This window comes from Nesoenas mayeri (genome assembly GCF_963082525.1).
Source record: "Nesoenas mayeri genome assembly, chromosome: 18".
NCBI classification, from domain to species: domain Eukaryota; kingdom Metazoa; phylum Chordata; class Aves; order Columbiformes; family Columbidae; genus Nesoenas; species Nesoenas mayeri.
Genome location: NC_137566.1, coordinates 9,639,364 through 9,656,622, shown reverse-complemented (window position 1 = coordinate 9,656,622; position 17,259 = coordinate 9,639,364). Strand labels below are relative to the sequence as shown.

At 48.4% G+C, this 17,259-nt stretch overlaps 1 protein-coding gene across 4 annotated transcripts in view; it reads left to right on the top strand.

The window, feature by feature from the left end:
- Positions 1-17,259, top strand: part of VAV2 (vav guanine nucleotide exchange factor 2) — a gene marked incomplete at both ends in the record, with an annotated part of 113,930 nt that overhangs the window by 65,354 nt on the left and 31,317 nt on the right. For all 4 annotated transcript variants that reach the window (XM_080356169.1, XM_080356168.1, XM_080356167.1 and 1 more), the window contains 2 exons: positions 5,929-5,987; positions 16,749-16,817. In XM_080356169.1, the coding sequence (XP_080212295.1) occupies positions 5,929-5,987; positions 16,749-16,817 (128 nt within the window). The remainder of the gene's footprint in view (positions 1-5,928; positions 5,988-16,748; positions 16,818-17,259) is intronic.

Below are 17,259 nucleotides of genomic sequence, written 5' to 3'. Positions count from 1 at the left end.
GGAGGGGGGGATGCTTTTGCAGGAGCTTCTCCTTGTAGTGTGTTGTGCAAAGCCACCGTCCCTCCCCAGAGCTTTTGCAATCCCCTTGGCTGGATGTCGCTTGAGTACGTAAAAGCAAAACTAATTAAGGGGACGAGATGATGGTGTGTTTGCCTAGCTTGCAGCTTTTTAATTTAGAGGCCAAAGCAAAACTTCAGGTCTGGGAACACCTCGGTTGACACGCTATTAGAGCCACGTTCCTGTACCACCATGAATTAATATGTGCTGCTTGTTTTCCGTGCTCTGCCTGTGCTGCAATAACGCAGTCAGGGTGCAAATAGTCCCTATGGGAACTGCCACATCTGACGAACTTTTCCCCCCCGGAAGGCTTGGGTGGCTCTTTTTGAGACACAAGATGAGAGATTTTGCTTAGGTGCATGACTTTGGGCATCATGAGCTAAGGGCTGAGGTCAGAGAAGGTCCCTGAGCACGAGGAAGGGATGAGGTCGTAGAGCAGGTGCCCTGCAGATTGGGGAGGAAACTAAACTAAAACTGCTTGAATTCAAACATTGAGCAGGAGGAGCCTGTTTCTGGTCGAAGTTCAGCCTGTCCTGGTGTTCTCCATGGTGTAAGACAAACAGCTTTGTGCCTGGAGCTGCTTTTTGTAGGGTGTTGGTTTGGCCATCCTATCATTTCTGACACTTGCATCAGTGCTCCATGATCAGGAATCAGCTGCTGGTTCCTTTCCCTTGAATATTCCTGATAATTTTATCTGTTCATAGTAAAGATGTGATAATTATAACCACCCTGCTTAGCACCAAGTAGGCTCCGAGCCCTGTGCGTAAGACAGGGATGCTTTTCTAACATCTCCAAAGTCTGTAGAGATAAAGAGCAGCAGGGCCAGGCTTTGAACATCTGGAAACACAAAGGCACGATGAATGCTGCTATCAGCCAGTGACATTTCTCCTTCTCTTGCATGGAAATGATTCTGCTGGTGTTTTCTTCCCCGTGCTCAAATACCTTGGCACAATGTCTCTTTGTGGTGCCTCAGTCCCACGTGACGGCACGATGCAATCCCGGTTAGCCAAGGGCTTTACAGACCGCCTGTGTAAATCTATTTACCAGCGTTTTAAGCTAATTAGTGTTTGAGGGGGTTTTTTTCCCCCCTTCCTCCTCTGTTCTTGCACCTCTTTTAGCACAAAGGGCCACGTGCCCAGCGGGTATAAGCCAGCACAGCTTGGTTGGCCTTCAGCGGAGACTCTGCCAGTTTGCACAAGCGGAGGTCGGCGTTGTCAGCGCCCACGTCCTCCTACGTGCTTCACGTCTTCCCACGCTTGAGCTAATTCCTTCAGAATTCTCCTACCTGATTGTCATTTCTCCCCAAAGGCGGCAGCAGGAGGAAAAGGCGCCTGTTTGGCAGCAGGTCCCTTGCGAAGTGCCATAAAGCTGCGGCACAGGCTGGGCGGTGGATGGCGGCTTTGCAGAGCAGAAGGGTGTTCTGTGGCCTCTGAGCCTTTTTCTGGAAAAAGCAGGAAGATTTTAGAAAGAAGGAGCGAGCAAACTGTGGGAAACTACTTTCAAAACAGTGGCTGCTTGAATTGGCACTGGAACCCTGAGGTTGAGTTCCCTGGCCTTGCTTTTAGGCACCATTTTTTTTTAGAAATATTAGTGCATTTCTTCTCACTACTTCAGGGGGCGTCAAATACAACACAGGGTGGTACGGCTGTGCTTTCTGACTGTTGTTTGCCATGTACCAAAACTGGGCTACATTTTGTTTGTGCACCTGGCTATTGCTCAGTGATAAGTGTTCCAGGAATTCAGTGGGAGCATCATCTGCTGTCCCAAGGTCACCCCGCACCGCTTGTATCCACGGGGCTGTCCCAGAGTCTGAGATGGATCAGTGCGAGTTTGTGTCTGTTGGGAATAGCAATGAGGTTGCATGTCTACTTGCTTACGAAAATCGAAGGGCAGATGTTTCTCTGTGTGACAACAAACCCATCAATGAGGATGCGTGTGGGAGGCTGTGCAGCAAACCTCTTCCCTGCCATGCAGGATGCTGGTTGAGGTTTAGGGCAAAGAGAGATGTCCCTGTCCCCCGTACACCTGGCCAGCAACTCTTCTTTCACTCAGCAGGTGGACAAGAGCAAACACAAGCTGAGTGGCCACTGTGGGAGAAAATACAGGGTTCTCCAGCACCACAAACTGGAGGTAACTGGGGCAAGTCCTCCTTGCTCTCATGGCTGCTTTTATTTTAGCGGCCTCATCCCTAGGACTCTTCTCATCAGTGTTTTTGCTGTTGGATCCTATTATCCAGCTCTGAAATGTTCCTGATTTGCTTAGAAGCAAACATTAGTTTGTTCTGGGAACACACAACTTTGCTGGGGCTCGACATGGGTGGAACTGGCCATAACCCCTGAATGCAGAATGCTGGGTCGTCCTCGTATGCAAAGCGTTCTGCAGCCCAGCTGGGTTGATTTCCTTTTACAAATAAGGAGAGAGTTTATTTGAGGGTTTTCTAGATGCACCAGAGATACCATCAGCAATAAACAATGCTGGAGGAAATAGAAGAGACGTAAGCATAATGATTTATTTTTGCTTTGCTAGAGTTTATTTTAAAACCTATAATTGCTAAAAGAAAGTGTTGGGAGTAAGGAAGAAGAATGGTTGATTTGTTATCGTGGTGATTTTGTTTGTTGTTTGTTTTTTCCCCCAAATCCCATTTCTTTACTCAACCGGGTTTCTTGCAAAGTGACCAGTGAGTGTGAGGAACTGAGTTTGAGACTTGATTTTTTTTCTTTTCCTTCTTTTTTGTCCCAAAAAGTGTAGGACTTGGTAACTTTTTAATCAGGGTCTCCACAAGACTCAGAGATCTGAGCTTATAAAATAATGAGTGTAAATCCGAAGGTAACTGATCTATTTTTGTTAATCTGTTTGCCTTGGGAAACAAAACGTTTGCATTTCCAAGCTGCCATAAAAGAAAGCGGAGGTATAAATAACAGCAAACTGTAATTCCACTAAGTGCCGTATCTGTATTAGTTGTATTAACATGTCCTTGTGTTGCAGAAGCAACGAAAAGCCTCGGATGAGATCAGGGGCCCCTTGTGCCAGCTGTGTGGGTTCTGCCTGGCCTCATACAGACCCATAGCCGGGAGTGGCAGGAAATATTACGGGGTTTCTCTGCAAATAAGAAGCTGTTTTACAGGGAAAATGAGACACAGTTTAGCAAACACTTAAGGACTGACTCACTTTTGAGAACGTTGTTTAATCCCGTTGAAATTGAGAGGATTGCTTATCCTTAAACGCGTGGCTGGGTGCAGGAGCTGGGGTTGCGCTTGGCTTGTCTTGCTCTTGGCTACTGCCTTGGTTGTTGTTGGAAAAATACTCCCCAATATTGAGACAGGTACTGTTCAGGCTTGGTTTTGGAGGTGCCAAGCTTTATGGAGGGTATTTGTACCCGCTCCCTCAAAGTGGGTCACTTTGCTTATGTACCTGAGCTTCGATTTGGGAGCCCAAGCACAGGCAAGCGTGTCTGTGTGTGCTGCCTTGCCGCTGGAACCCGAGCTTTGATGTGCCAGGATGTTCAGAGCGCTCGGGGTTTTTCATGAAAGAACAAAGCAAAACTTGTTGGCGTAAAGAACAGTGCGCTTTTCTCTTAAATTTCCCTGGAAGTCAAACCCTGCGGTGTAACTGTCTGATTCATAAACTGATTTTTTTTTACTTTATGAGTCTAAGAATAGACCGCAGGAGAGACTCATTCAATCAGTCTAGGGCTTCCCTTGGACTATTTTAAACCCGGGGGTGCCAGCGGGCTCTCCAGCCCCCGCACCCGTCGAGGTTTGATGTTTGCAGGTACCACTTGCCGGCAGCGATGCTCTGGAGCCTTTCCTGGACGCTAATGAGCTCAGTCCCACCTCCTCTCCCAAACCGGGGAGAGTTTTAGAGGCGGGAGACTGTGGCACAGAGAGATTTAATAACATGCCTGAAGTCGTTGCTGGCAATTTTGGGAGTCAGACCTGCTTTCTTTGACTCTCGGTTATGTTTTAACCTTCTGTTTTCCTGTTGTGGCTCATGTCATTTCTAAAGGCAAACTCAACCTTCGTTAAAAATGGAGGTTGTAATGACAACGTACACTTTGTGAGGGGCTTGGTTCGCTTGGAGCTCGCAGGCAGAGCTGCCTCCTCCTTCATAGGGGACTCAGCCCCTTCGGGTTTCTCTGGAGCAGGTTTGCTCAGGGAATCGTGATGTTTCCAGAAGCCGCGTCTTTGCATGACGCTCCTCAAAACCAGAGCAAACGAGAGACCGTCCAGAGGCAGAGGTGTGAGAGGGACTGGGAAAGCCAGGCTTGTTTAACACCTCCCCAAAACGGAGGCTGGGTTACAGGAAAATGTGGGACTCGACTGCACTTAGACTGAATTTCTGCTTGGGTAGGTTTACCGTTTCTCTTCTGGTTGCACAGTAATTACGGTCTGTGATCAGTGGCTCCAGGGCATCCCTGTAAAACCAGGCGTGCCAGGGCTGGCGGGCTGGTAGCTGGCCAGGTGGCCTCAAGAGAGGGAGGAATAGGCCAAAATAGGCTCATGACAGCAGCAGCAAAAATAGTCCTTTGTCTAATTAAAAAAATTGTTTATCTATGTATTCTGCTTAGAATGAAATGTCAGGGGCAACATCTTTAAAAGAAAAAAAGGGCTTTGGTAATGCGTTTTTTTGCTAGAAGCATAGCGTGGGGGCAATAAAGTATCGGAGGTGCGAGGAAATTCCCTCTTGCTCTGGAGCTCCTTTCTGCATTGAACTCCCATTAGTGACATTTTATACTAGGGGAAAACTTGGCCACGTTTTGACATTCATTGAGTCTCGTTGGCCTCGCTGAATAATTCAGCATCTTTGTTCTCCGTGTGGAAGTCAACTGCTAAATGCCAAACTGTGGCAGCTCCTTTGTTGTCCCACCGGCTTTGAGTCCACACGTGGGGCACCAGTGGCCAACAGCTGGGCTGGAATTCATGAAAACAGTAAAAGAAAAGAAAAAATAGAGGGATGAAGGTTGGAAAAGTGTGGAGGAGAAGACAGGAGGAGGTTCTGCAGCGGTGTTGGGGTTTGTGTGCCATGGGCAGCCCGGTTGGCTCAAGACGTCCTTTATCTGTGTCCTGGACACAGCATCTCTATTCATCCCAGTAGATGGGAAACCAGTCCAAAAATAATAGGTTTGTTTTTGCAATCTCGCTTTGAAATGATGAATATGAGCAAGAGTAAAACATGATTTATATCTATAAGGGACTAAAACCATTCTTTGTTTGTCTCCGTTGAAAATTCTGCATAGCAATTAAAACGTCCGTCAAAAATGGGAGTTTTCTGAAAAATGCTGGTGGCTCTGCTGTTCCCGATTGCGATGATGAAAATATTTCATTGTTGAATCACTTCTGGCTGTTTTCTGCCAGAAAAGGGCGATGGTCTGCGCTCACCTCTGACAAACCGATGATGCATCTTTATTGAAATGCGAGAAGTCAAGACCGTTCAGTCTTGGCAAGTTTACCTCGATAAGATCATTTTGTGTGGGGAGAGGTGAAGGGAGTTACAAACCTTTTGTAATAAAATACAAAGTAAGAGGGGCTTTTTCACTGCTTTTCAGTGCTGAATAAAACCCGTCAGAGCGGGTCTGGATGTATTGTATGAATGGCGGGATGGAGTTTCCTCAGATGATGCTGCTGAATGGGGATTTTTATAACGGAGGGTTAAATGTCTTCTATTCCCAGTGGTAAAACCAAAAGTGATGTTTGCACTGATAGTGTCTTCTAACCCCTGATGGTGACGTGCTGTGGCACTGATGGGGGGACTGGAGCACATCCATGTTGATGGGTGTTCAGGTCCAAATACAAGGCTGCAGCTCCTTGAGTTCCCACCAACCCTTCCTCTGTCTTCAGTAAGCACACCAGCATCTTTTTCTCTCGTTTCTAGGTGATCTCTGCAGTATCCAGACTCTCCTTCCACAGCATTGCTCAAACCAAAGGAATTAGGTAAGATCCTTTCAATATGATGCTTTAAATAATGTTTCTCCCTATCCACATTCCTAGTATTTAATCACATCAGACACTTTAGCCTTATTTTCCCTGCCTTAACTGCACCAATACTGCTGGAGGGAAACAGCTTTTCATGTGTACAAACAAACTTGGAGCCTAAAGATGAATCTGACACATCCCACCGGGACTGGGGGACATTCAGGGGGTGAAGGTTTGAGGAATAAAGATGTGCTGTAAGTTAAGGAATATTTATTATCAAGGATAGCGCTGAGCCTGCAGTGATTAATATTTTAACAGACACAAACATCGAAGGCGTTTGGAGGCAGGGAATAGTGGGGAGCCCACGAGCACGAGCTTCAGAGCCTTTGCAAAGGCTGGGTTTAAGTTTCGAGGCATCACTGGAGGAGGCTGCAATGTGTCCACCCTGGCAAAACGCTTCCCTGGGCAGGCAGGTCCTGGTGTCGTTTGGAGGATGAAGGAGCAATAGCTGGAAGCGAGGAGCAGGGAGGCTTTGCTATTCTGTGGAAATGTGGCTTTTTCTCATTTGTTTTACAACCAGCATTTACGGTTCCCACTAAAATCCTGTATCTTGAAAGCCTTTGGCACCGTAATTACACAACAATAGCACAAAGCTTAGTGGGTCTTTGCTTGTAACTCTGTTTTCCTGCCTATTAACCTTGTTCCTCCTCCCATTGCCAGCTCTGCAAGAAAATTCTGCTGCTCCCATTAGCTGGAAAATACCCCCCCAGGGTGTTCCTTCCTGTCACCACTGTCCCCTGCTATCAGAGACCCCTCGCTTTCTCCATCGCTGGACAGTTTTTTCTGTTTAATTAGGTGATTTCTTGCTACACCACCACAAAAGCCTCAATGGCAGTAACTGCTCTCAGGTGAATTAATTTGATCTGTGGGAACCAGCAGCAGCTCTGGCTCCCCAAAGGGATCTGACCATTCCCGTTGGCCGCTGCTGCCCTTTGGCTCACTGAGGTCCCTGCCCTCCCCTCCGTGAAGATGCTGCCATTGAAATAAATGGGAAAAGCCTTGTTGGCTTGGGCATGGTGCTCAAAAACATGGTAAATAGAGTGTAATTAGGATGGGACACAGATTATGTGGTTTTCAGCTCCATAGCATGAGTGTGGCTCTGCTCCAGGCCCTATTTTGGGGTCTGAGAATCAGGATTGCGCAAATTAAGAATGAAGTAAATCCCTAAGCCTATTACTTGTCCTTAAATAAGTTTCATGGCATGTGGGGTAGAAAAATAAAAATCAATCTTGCGTGCTATTCAGTGAAAAAATAAAATAGTCTTTCTGCCTAATAATTTTTGGATACATGAACCTTGCCAGAGAAACCCTGGTTCACAGCGTAAATCAGATAGCTATCGGATAGCTATGTTGAGATGACAGTGTTTCTTCCAAGGAACAAACTACAAGCAGCAAAACATGGCAAAAAAGGATCTTGAATGTGATGTTTTGTTTGCAGCATGCTGCTAAGGCTGGGCTTAATCTACTACAGCTGTAGCTACAGCCTGTGCTGTGTCTTTGCTCCCCTGTTCTAGTCCTGGTTGCAGAAAGCGGTGTCCCTCTCCAGCACGGTGCATCACTGACTTACGTCCTAGCAGACCATGGTGTCTAATGACCGCAAAAATAGATTTCTCTCTTGCTGTGCAAACAGCACAGGCGATGTTTCCCCGCTAATTAAAGAAGCGTGTAGTTGCAAGTACCACCACTGCTGCACTGGGTTATTTTTTGGGTGGTGCCCTGTGCATAATAAGCCTCTCGATGATAAGAGGCTTATTGATGCCTCCTAGAAAAAGGCCCATTTTCTCTCTTTAGTTTAAGGCGTTCAGAGGAAAGATGCTTTTGTGGATAAAGAGCTGAAGGGAGAGCGGGTGCATGAAACGAGGTTCAGATCTTGGCTCTGCCCCAGGTGCTGTACATGGTCCTGAGCAAATCCCTTGGTTTAGTACGTCTGATTTTCCCATTTCAGAGACAGGGAGGTGAGAAATACCCTTGTTCACCTGGCTGGTTGGAGACAGCCCCGTGCGCTCGTGTGGGCACAGGCACCCCTGGCAATGCTGCCTTTTGATTCAATTTGAGCATGTAAGTTGTGTCATAACTACCCTCTTCCTAGGGTTTTCATCCATGTGTTATTTTACAGGCACTCTATGTGGGGACAAAGAAAAGATCCTCATTGTGTAGCATTGCCCATCAGCAAAAGCAGAGTAGGCCTTATATTTTTAAAAATTGTTATTAATTAAGTTTCTTTAAGACTTTCCTGCTGCAGCCCTGGCTGTTCTGCCTTGCCTATGGTAGATCCCAATGTCCTCTGGTCTCCAACCATCGTTCACCTCATGCAAGTGGCTTCACTGGCTGCAAGTGAGCTGTGAGGAGACGGCACGTGCTTTTTCATCTCCCCGAGACACATGTTTTTCCTGGAAGCAGAGTTTTGCAAGCAAAGCAGGAGGTTAAGGAATATTGGCTCATGCTGCCTGCATGCATTTTTAATGTGTGCGCAGTGAAACCATCTGAAAACGGGAAGGAGTTAGCGTGTTCAAAGGGCTTTTACTGAGGCCCTTAATCTAAGTAAATCCTTTATATATGAAGTGAACCTCTCAGTGACTTACTTCAGAAGGCACTGCGGTTGATAAAATAGATTTAGAACCACTTGCAAATGGGGAGGAGGGTTGAATGCTGTTTGTCAAGAGGAGGTTTTCTCCTGCGGGAGCAGCAGTGGTGCTTTGGCTGGGCAGTACGGGGAAGGAGAAGGGGATGGTTGTGTTTTCAAGGCAGGACCCCCTGGGCTCAGCCAGCCCGAGCTTGGTGGAAGAATAAGTGACATTAGTTTTACCTCCAGGCAAACACAGTGTGGCCAGCCCGGCGCCCTGGGCTGAGGTTCACCTTGCATTGAAAAAAATAGATAAATACAAACCAAAATGCTGATTCTCTTGGCATTTAACCCCGGTGACAGAGCAGATTTGGTGGCAAGCGCTTGGCTGGGACCTGCCCGTGGCTGCAGGGCACGTTTGATCTCAGCAAGTGGGATGCTTGGGTGTCCCCCGAAAGTCCTGTACATGAGGAGCTGGGATTTGCTCTTTTGCTTACAGGAGGCTGGAGGTGTCAGTGAAGGGGGAAAAGCCTTCTTGGCTTTCCAGGGGATGAGCTGGAGCTGGTCCTGATGTTTTTCTGAGCCCCTGGGTGCCCTGCTCCCCCCTGCAGACCCCATGCCCAGTGGGGGTCAGGGCTGGGTTGCCTGTTGAGTGGTGACCACCAGCAAGACCATCGTGTCCCCATTTTGCCCATCTCTACAATGCAGAGAGCGAGATGAGAGAAACTCAACCCTGGGATTAGCGCAGATTGGAGCCACCTCCAGGCACTAAATGAGCTGTACCAATGTCCTCCCATCAGCGAGGATTTCACCCCGAAATGACTTTCCTCCCACCCTGCTTTGCCTGCAAACCCCGTGCCTTGCTGACGAGGTTCAGCATTGCTCAGTTTTGCCCAGGTAAACTATTAAACAAGACTGACCTGCTCAAAATGAGGTTTGCAGCGTTATCATCCCCAGAGTTTTCTGTACTTAACGGCTTGCCAATAATATCAGGATGTGTGTGTGGGTGAGAGGGAGGAGGGATGGGAAGGGAGAGTCACAAGCATCCCGCCTGCGCCGTTCCGGGGTTGTGATATGACGTGCTGAGCAAGCAGCATTCCTCGGGGCACCGTGTCCTGCCTGTCTGCAGGATGGGGGCAGAGGGGGGTAAATGGAGCTGGACCTCAAGCCCCTGCCCTGAAAAATGTGTCTCTGCTCCCAGTGTGTGTCATTCACTGTTTGGCTGCGCTTGATCTGGAAACCCCTCAGCGATTCATGCACCAGTTCAGAATTAAACCTAGAGTTTTGTCCCGGTTTCATGATGTTAATCCATTTCCCCATCTGACTGAGCTCCACTGCGGTGTGGGGTTACCCAGGTTTGCAGTGGGGATGTCCCAGTAAAGGAGACTTTGTGCTCCTGCCAGCAAAACCCGCTTCTTGCAAAAGATGGGATGGCACAAGCTGGATGTTCCTGGTGGAGAGAAGGGAGATAAGAGGATACCTTCCAATAGATTTGCAGAGAGTCTCCAGCATCATGGAGGCGCTTCATGCTGCAAGATTTGGTCTTTGGTTGCCCCATCCCTGGGGATGGTGCCCACAGGAGATGGATCCAGCAGTGTGTGAAAATGGCAAGCAATTAAAGTTGCTGATGATTAAGTCCTCAAGTGTCTTCTGGCAAGGAGGTAATTATGGGACCTCTTCTGTAAGGTTGGTTTTACAAGGGCTGTTTTATTCATTGCCAGTGTGCTCTCTGTAATTGCACTCTGCACATTACTTTTTTTTTTTACTGCCGTTGCATATCCATTGGTAAGTATTGCTATAAAATGGATATGGAAGGCATCTGTGGTTGGAAATACGCATGGTTGCTGTGCTGCAGGGAGTCTGGGACTGGGACCAGCCCTGGGACTGACCAGCGCAGATCCACAGAGGTTCAGACATTGGTGGGGTTGAGTGGGGATGGGTCTGTCCATGTCACAGGAAACCTCTTTAGGAGGGACCATAAAGGTTCTTCCTTTGTCAGCAAGCTGGACCCTTGGCTAAAAGTAATTCCTTTCCAGCTAAAAGCATTTTTAACACGTTTATTTTGGCAAGTGTGTGTCCTCACAGACTTGCTCCTAAGAGAGTCTGAAAAATATCATTGAGATATTTTCTTGTGTGGCTGCTTTTGTAGGCCTGCGACATGCCGAGGTCACCCTGTAAGCATCTGCTAATACCAGCAAAGGCAGTTTCTCTCGCCCCCTCCCCATCAAGCTCTGATGTGCACAGCTCTGCTTCATCATCACATGTGGCGCTCGCTGGTTTTTGGGGTGCACGTGCCTTGTCATTGTTCATTGATTTTGCCCATATAATGCTAGACCTGGGGCTCCCTCTTGGGAGGGGGGAGGACACATCTTTTTGTTCCTCGTGGGCCACAGAACATGCTGCTCAGCCCGGGTGGTCTGTGCAGATCGGGTTTAAGTTGCCCAATAGGACCCGGCTTGGCTGGGACGTGCTGGTGGTGCTTTCCTGCAGTCAGCAGCGCTGCGCTGGAAACAGGCAGAAATATACGTGTAGGTAGTTATTTGTTTTTATTGGCCTGCGTTTCGTAAGATCGCAGCTGCTCAGGTAGAGCAAAGAAACTACTGCTCTGGTTTTTTTTGGTTTTTATTTTTAACAGAATGTCTTCCAGAGTTAGGCAGTTGTAGAGCCTTATGGAGATGTTGTTGAATACCGTGAGGTGCATGCTAGGTCTTTACATCCTGGCTCTGATCTATCTTTATGCTCCCAGGGTGAGCGGAGCATCTTCCCTCCTCCCCAGGCTGCTGCTGCTGGGTTCCTGGTGGGACCAGGGCCATGGGGATGTCCCCTGGCAGGGAACGCTGCCCGTGTCCCAGCTCACTCTACTTGCTATTGATTTTCAGCCACAGCATTTTCTTCTGAGTCAGAGACCTGGGCCAAATTGTTTCCTAGTGATTGGTTCCACTGTTAACCCAGAAGGGTGGGTTTTTTCCTTTCTCTTTTGAGAAAGATGTTTCTGGATTCCCTTTTAGATTTTATCCATCTGTTATCGCCAATGTGGAGCTGAAGCGAGGAGAAAATCATATCGCTTTCTTGAGCGAAGCATTGGTACATGAGAATTTTCTCAAAATGTGATAACGTGTTAAAACATAAAATTATACGAGCTGTTGTTTTCTTGTCTCATGGTCTCTAGAAATACTCGGTTCAGATTTGAGCTGAAGATAAAGCAGGGCATGCAGCTAACCCTTGGGCATGTGGAGTGCACGGTGCTAAATGCTGGAAATACTCTCCTGCAAAATCATCATCTTTGTGTTATCTGATGATGTAGCTCGCTGTTTCCCCACTGAATTTCTATCAGAATTAATCTTGTGAGTATTTTTGCAAGTTTCAGACCACAAATAAAAGCAAATCATAATTTTTCAGGGGATGTGTCTGAAATTTGGCACAGCACAAGGTGCTTCTTTCCAGAGATGAGTAATGTAACACAATAGTATGATTTTAATTAAATTCAGCAGCTTTTGGTATGCTCCGATGTGTCTTGTTCTGCAGGGGAGAGAATTGATTCCATTCTGCTTTATAAAAATGGCTCTTGGGCATTAATAACATGGTTTTCATCCGTCTCACAGCACTTTACCCAAATAATTCCCTGACGCTGTTCCCAATTCGCAGATGGGAAGCAAAACCCCGAGGTGCCGCCCGAGTCGAGAGTGGGGCTGGAGAAGCAGCTCCAGGTCACCTCTTTGCTCGTCCCAGGTCAGGTCACAGCCACCTCGTGGTCCATCAGTAAATTAAATGCTACTTTAATCTGCCTAATCCCACCGAAGCTGATGATGAATGAGTTTTCAGTTGCGCGTAAACATCTTGCAAAGCCACACAGTTTTGTTTGGACGGCTCCAGGAGTGCTGTGTGCCCAGGGGACCTGAACTGGTGGCAGCCGCGGGGACGGGGTGATCCCATGCTCAGGGAGTGACTTACCATCCTGGAGAAAAAAGAGGAGTTAAACAAAGAGAGAGGAAGGTTTGAGATATCAAAATGACATGCTACAAACAGCACTTCCCCTGGACAAATACATTGGGGGATTGAAGCAGCGTTTAAACCCCAGCAGCGGGACAGACAGACAGGGCTGGAAGCACAGGAGACAGCTGCAAACCCACACCTGGACTTGCACGGAAAGCATGGCCTGAAGTCCAAAACCTTGGGTTTTCTTTGTATTGCCACGATGCTTGCTTCAAAATGGGTTTCTCATAGGATCTGCCTGCTCAGCCATGGGTTTTGTGAACTACTGCAAGGTGTAACGACGGTCTGTAGATCTTTTTCTGCCAGATCCTGAGCCAGGAAGACTCTGCACAGCCGCATCCATCCCAGCAGGGCTGTAGAACTCCCTTGCACCAGCCTGAGGCTCTGGTCCTTCCCATTTAGGAAGAAATCCCTCGCAGAAGGGGCGGCAGATGGGAGCAGCTCAGGTTTCACGAGTGTCACATACTCCAACTGCTTCTTAAAACACTGAAGTGTGATCGCTGGACTCAAGGAAACAAGAGGAGATGGGCATGCTGGCGTTGGGAGGATGGTGTTCTGCTGGTAAGGGATGAGCTGCCTCCTTTAATCTCCTGTGGGTGCTTGCACAGGCAATGAAAACCTCCTTGCAGATCTGCTAGACACAATCTGCTCGGATGGGAGCAGCTTCTTGGGACAGAGGGCAGCGAGGGGGACATATCCGCCCTGCCTGCTTCTCACCACACGTTCTGTTCCCAGGGGTGGTGTTTGACCCCAAGAAATCAGAATGGAAACGGGGAAGACAGACAGTAAATCATGCCAGATCCTCTCTGCTCTGTCACACGTGGGTTTGAGGCTACGATGCTGCTTTACAAAATGATCCGAGTAAAACCGACCCATCCCTGACCCTCCATATTCTCAGTGACGGTACCGTGGAGATGAACGTCTGGCTTCAGTTGCTAGGACAAGGCACCCAGATTCTGAAATATGTTCATAAATAAATAAATCTTTATGCTTATTGCTGTTAGAATTGCAGCCTACCTAGCTCTTCCCATTAAATAATTCAGAAGAGAGAGCAGCCAGGCAGCGCATCGAGCGGCACCTTCTCCCTGCAGAGAGAGGAGGATGCGGCATGGGATGGATCGTGGGGCAACCCAAGTGACCGCTGAGAGCAAGGGGGGAGGTTTTTGCATTAGGTGCCTCGTGAAATATTAATTGCTTATCGCCGTGTGTGATGTAGTCTGGCTGTAGACTGCTCCTGCCTTTCCTTGCAAGGGTGCGTTGCATTTGCAGGGTGCTGAGTGCTGCGCATGTGCGAGCTCTCCAACCCAGAAAGTACCCTCAGTGTTTTGTAAGATCAAGGGGGTACTTTGCGTCGCTTCTCAAGAACGATCATCCGCTGTAAGTCTTGTCCTCAAGAGGAGAAGCTCACTCTAAACTCCGCAACAAATTGCTGGGTCTTTCCTTCTCTTTTAGGTACTAAAGCATCAGATCGATCCTACTTTCATTCTTTTCTTTGATCTCTGGAAGCGATGCTGTTGAGTGCTGTGGGGTTTGGCTGTGAAGAAGTCTACTCTGGGAGCTTTATTACATCTAAGAGCCTGTTCCAGTGGCGTTTGATGTTGCTGGAGCTTTTGCTCTTCATCGAAGCGGGATCCGGTGCGGGCTGGGAGGATGAATGGCTCAGCAGGTTGTTTTTCATGACGGTGGAGTGAAAAACAAAGTCTAGCACTTAACTAATGATATTAAATAAGAGACATTTTCAAATGAATTTAAATGGACTGGCATATTTGCAAACCTATTGGGTTTCAATGGACTCAAAATACTTATGACTGTTGAGCATTCCCAGCACTAACATTTAATATTGTGTATGAAGCGGCAACGCGCCTGGAGATCTGTGAGAATTTCTCAGGGAATCATCAGCTTCTAGTCCCATTTACTTCCAGTGTTCTTCCGAGGGGAGCCAGTGACACTGGGAATAACCCATGGGACAAGGGCTGGGGGGGCAGTTCACCCACCGCTCCTGCCAGCTCCACCCTGACCCTGCTGAGAGTCTGGGTAGAAAAGTGTTTAATATGTTTTTCTATAGCTGGCTGCTGGAGGTTCATCCACATCCCTAGTCCGGGGGCTGGTACCCAGTTTTGGAGAAGGGGAGGTGGCAGCTCTGCTCCCGCAGCGGTGACATGGGGACACGGGGAGCATCTCTTGTGGCATGGGCACCTTAGGAAAGAGACATGAACAGGGGGCAAACCCAAGGCTTTCTCCAAAAAGCCATCCTTCAGCTCCAGGTTTCAGATGGTCCATTTACTAATCCTCTCCTCAGCGTGACTTTGCTTTTAATTGTGTTCTGCGCATCCTTATTTAGCCATTATCCACCATTGCAGAGACACAGGTTATTAATTCCTCCCCTGCCCTGACTTTCACTCTGGTGCTTTGCCCACGGTCAAGGTGAAGCTGGAAGGGCTGACGGAGCTGCCGTCTCCATGAAACTCTCATTAGAAAATATTCTTCTCTCTTTGCTGTCTCCTTGTCTTACATGAGGGGGTTTGTCACAGGAACTGATTACACCTCGAGCCCAGATTTATGGTTGGAAATATGTGCTTGTGATTTTAATATTCTTCATGGCTCTTTTACTTCTTTCTTTCTGGCGTGGTGAGTACTGGAGATGGAAATAATCAGTGATTAAAAGCAAAAGATGCATGTAAAAGATAGGAGGTTGTACTTTGTGGTGTGGATTTTAAAAATGATTTTAACAAGTGGTGTTTAAGCAGAGGTCACCTCTGATTCCTCCTTTCTTGCTGGGGCTGTGTGGGTTGGGGTAGCCTGGCAGCGGTGGTGGCCGTGCCCTCCCACCCATCCAAAGAGGGGTCCAGGCTGGTTCCCAGCTCTGTCCTGGGGCCACCACCTGGTCGTGGTTTCATTTGAACTCGCTGCAGGTTTGAGCCCTATTTCCAAACGCTTGGTCTGAAGCTGCTCACCAAAGGAAGGGTGAAGTACAGCAGAGGAGGGAAGGAAAATTAATGCTAGAGACAGAATCCAAAAATAGCGCATTCGGGGGGTAGCCAGGCCACGTATTAAATCTTTCAGGAGGGGCAATCTATCGTGAAACAGGGAGGGCAGGAGAGGAGAGGAGGAAATTACCCTTGGGGCCAGTTAAAAGTTGACATGTATCCAGTTTTGCTCACCCGCAGCATCAGCATCTGGCCCCACGCGGCTCTCAGCACCAGGACCCCCAGCTGCCATCACTGCAGTGCCCACGGGGACGATCCAAACTGCTGCTGTCCCTGTGCTCTGGTGGGGACAAGATTTGCTGTGACCACAGGGACCCCCAGCCCGGCATGGCCAGAGTTGCAAGGTGCATCCAGCCCCAGAGCCATGGCCCATCATGGCCCCGTGCCAGAAATAATACATTGGCTTTAATTAAAGCAGTATTTTTCATCTCCTTCATACATTATTTGGTTATTGCTTCAGAATGAGCCAAGGAATTCTTGCTTTCACCCCCCACTCCCTCCCTTTCTTTTTTAATCTGCTTTCTCCTCACTTCCTTTTGCCCTTTTGGTGTCCTTTCCCTCATCCCCGGGGTTTTAACTTGTTTTTTTTTCAGCTATCACAAAATTGTTAAGATGAGGAAGCCCAGGTTTTGTGAGGACTCATTCATTCTGGTGGGATCAGCTGCTTGCAGCAGTGGGAGGTGCTGGTGGGAAGCAGCTCGAGGTGCACCAGCCACGCAGGGCAGGAGCTCACAGGTAGAAAAGCTCCATCATGGGTGAAGAAAAGGTGTTGCTATGTCTCAACAAGTCCAGCACTGGGCTTGAATTAGATTTCTCCTGAATTTGTGCAGCACTAGCACAGCAGGGAGCGGTGGCTCAGAGGCAGGGTCTCAGTGATGCTGTAGATGATGCAGCTCCTCACTCTGGTGCTCAGATGCTGCCCTGCGCTCCACCAGCCTCACCACCTGGTTTCTCGTCCTGCCGTGCCAGCACTGCCCGCGGGAAGCAGCCCAGACAATGTCCTCCTGGGAGCCAGTGCCTCAATAGGAAAAAATGTATTTGCAATGAATATTTTGTTCCGAAACGCCCTCTGCTCAACGGGATGCTCGGGGCTGGGCTGAGGTCAGCTGGGGCTGCAGGGGACCTGCTGTAAGGGCTGAGACACACCAATAACGCTGTAATTCCTCTCCTTCCCCAGGCCCTTCCCATCGGAGGAGACCACGGAAAATGATGACGATGTGTATCGGAGCTTGGAGGAGCTGGCGGAGTAAGTGACTTTGCCTTTTCATGGGGAGGGGTCACGAAAAGGGAAAAGTTGCAATGTAGTTCCAGCAAAGTCAGATAAAATTTGACAGCAGGGTTTGGAGAGCTGGGCCGACTGCTTTGATCATCTTGCCAGGAGGTTTTTGTGCTCTTATAGTAGTCCATCTTTTCCCAGGTAGAGTCCTGAGTGACCTCGCTTTTAATTGGGTTGAGTTTACGAGTGGCTCGGTGGATGGTGAGGGGACCAAACCCACAGGGAGCCTCTCCACCTGCTAAATCCCATCGTTAGCTGCAAAACCCCAGGGCAGAATTCCTCCTCAGAGCCAACTGAAGTAGAACCACTCGCTAGGACTGGGGTACCCATTGCTAACTCAGCACCGGACCCCCCCATGGCATTTTTGGGCTGTGTGGCTGCTGGCACACGGGTCTGCATCCACCTTGGGTGG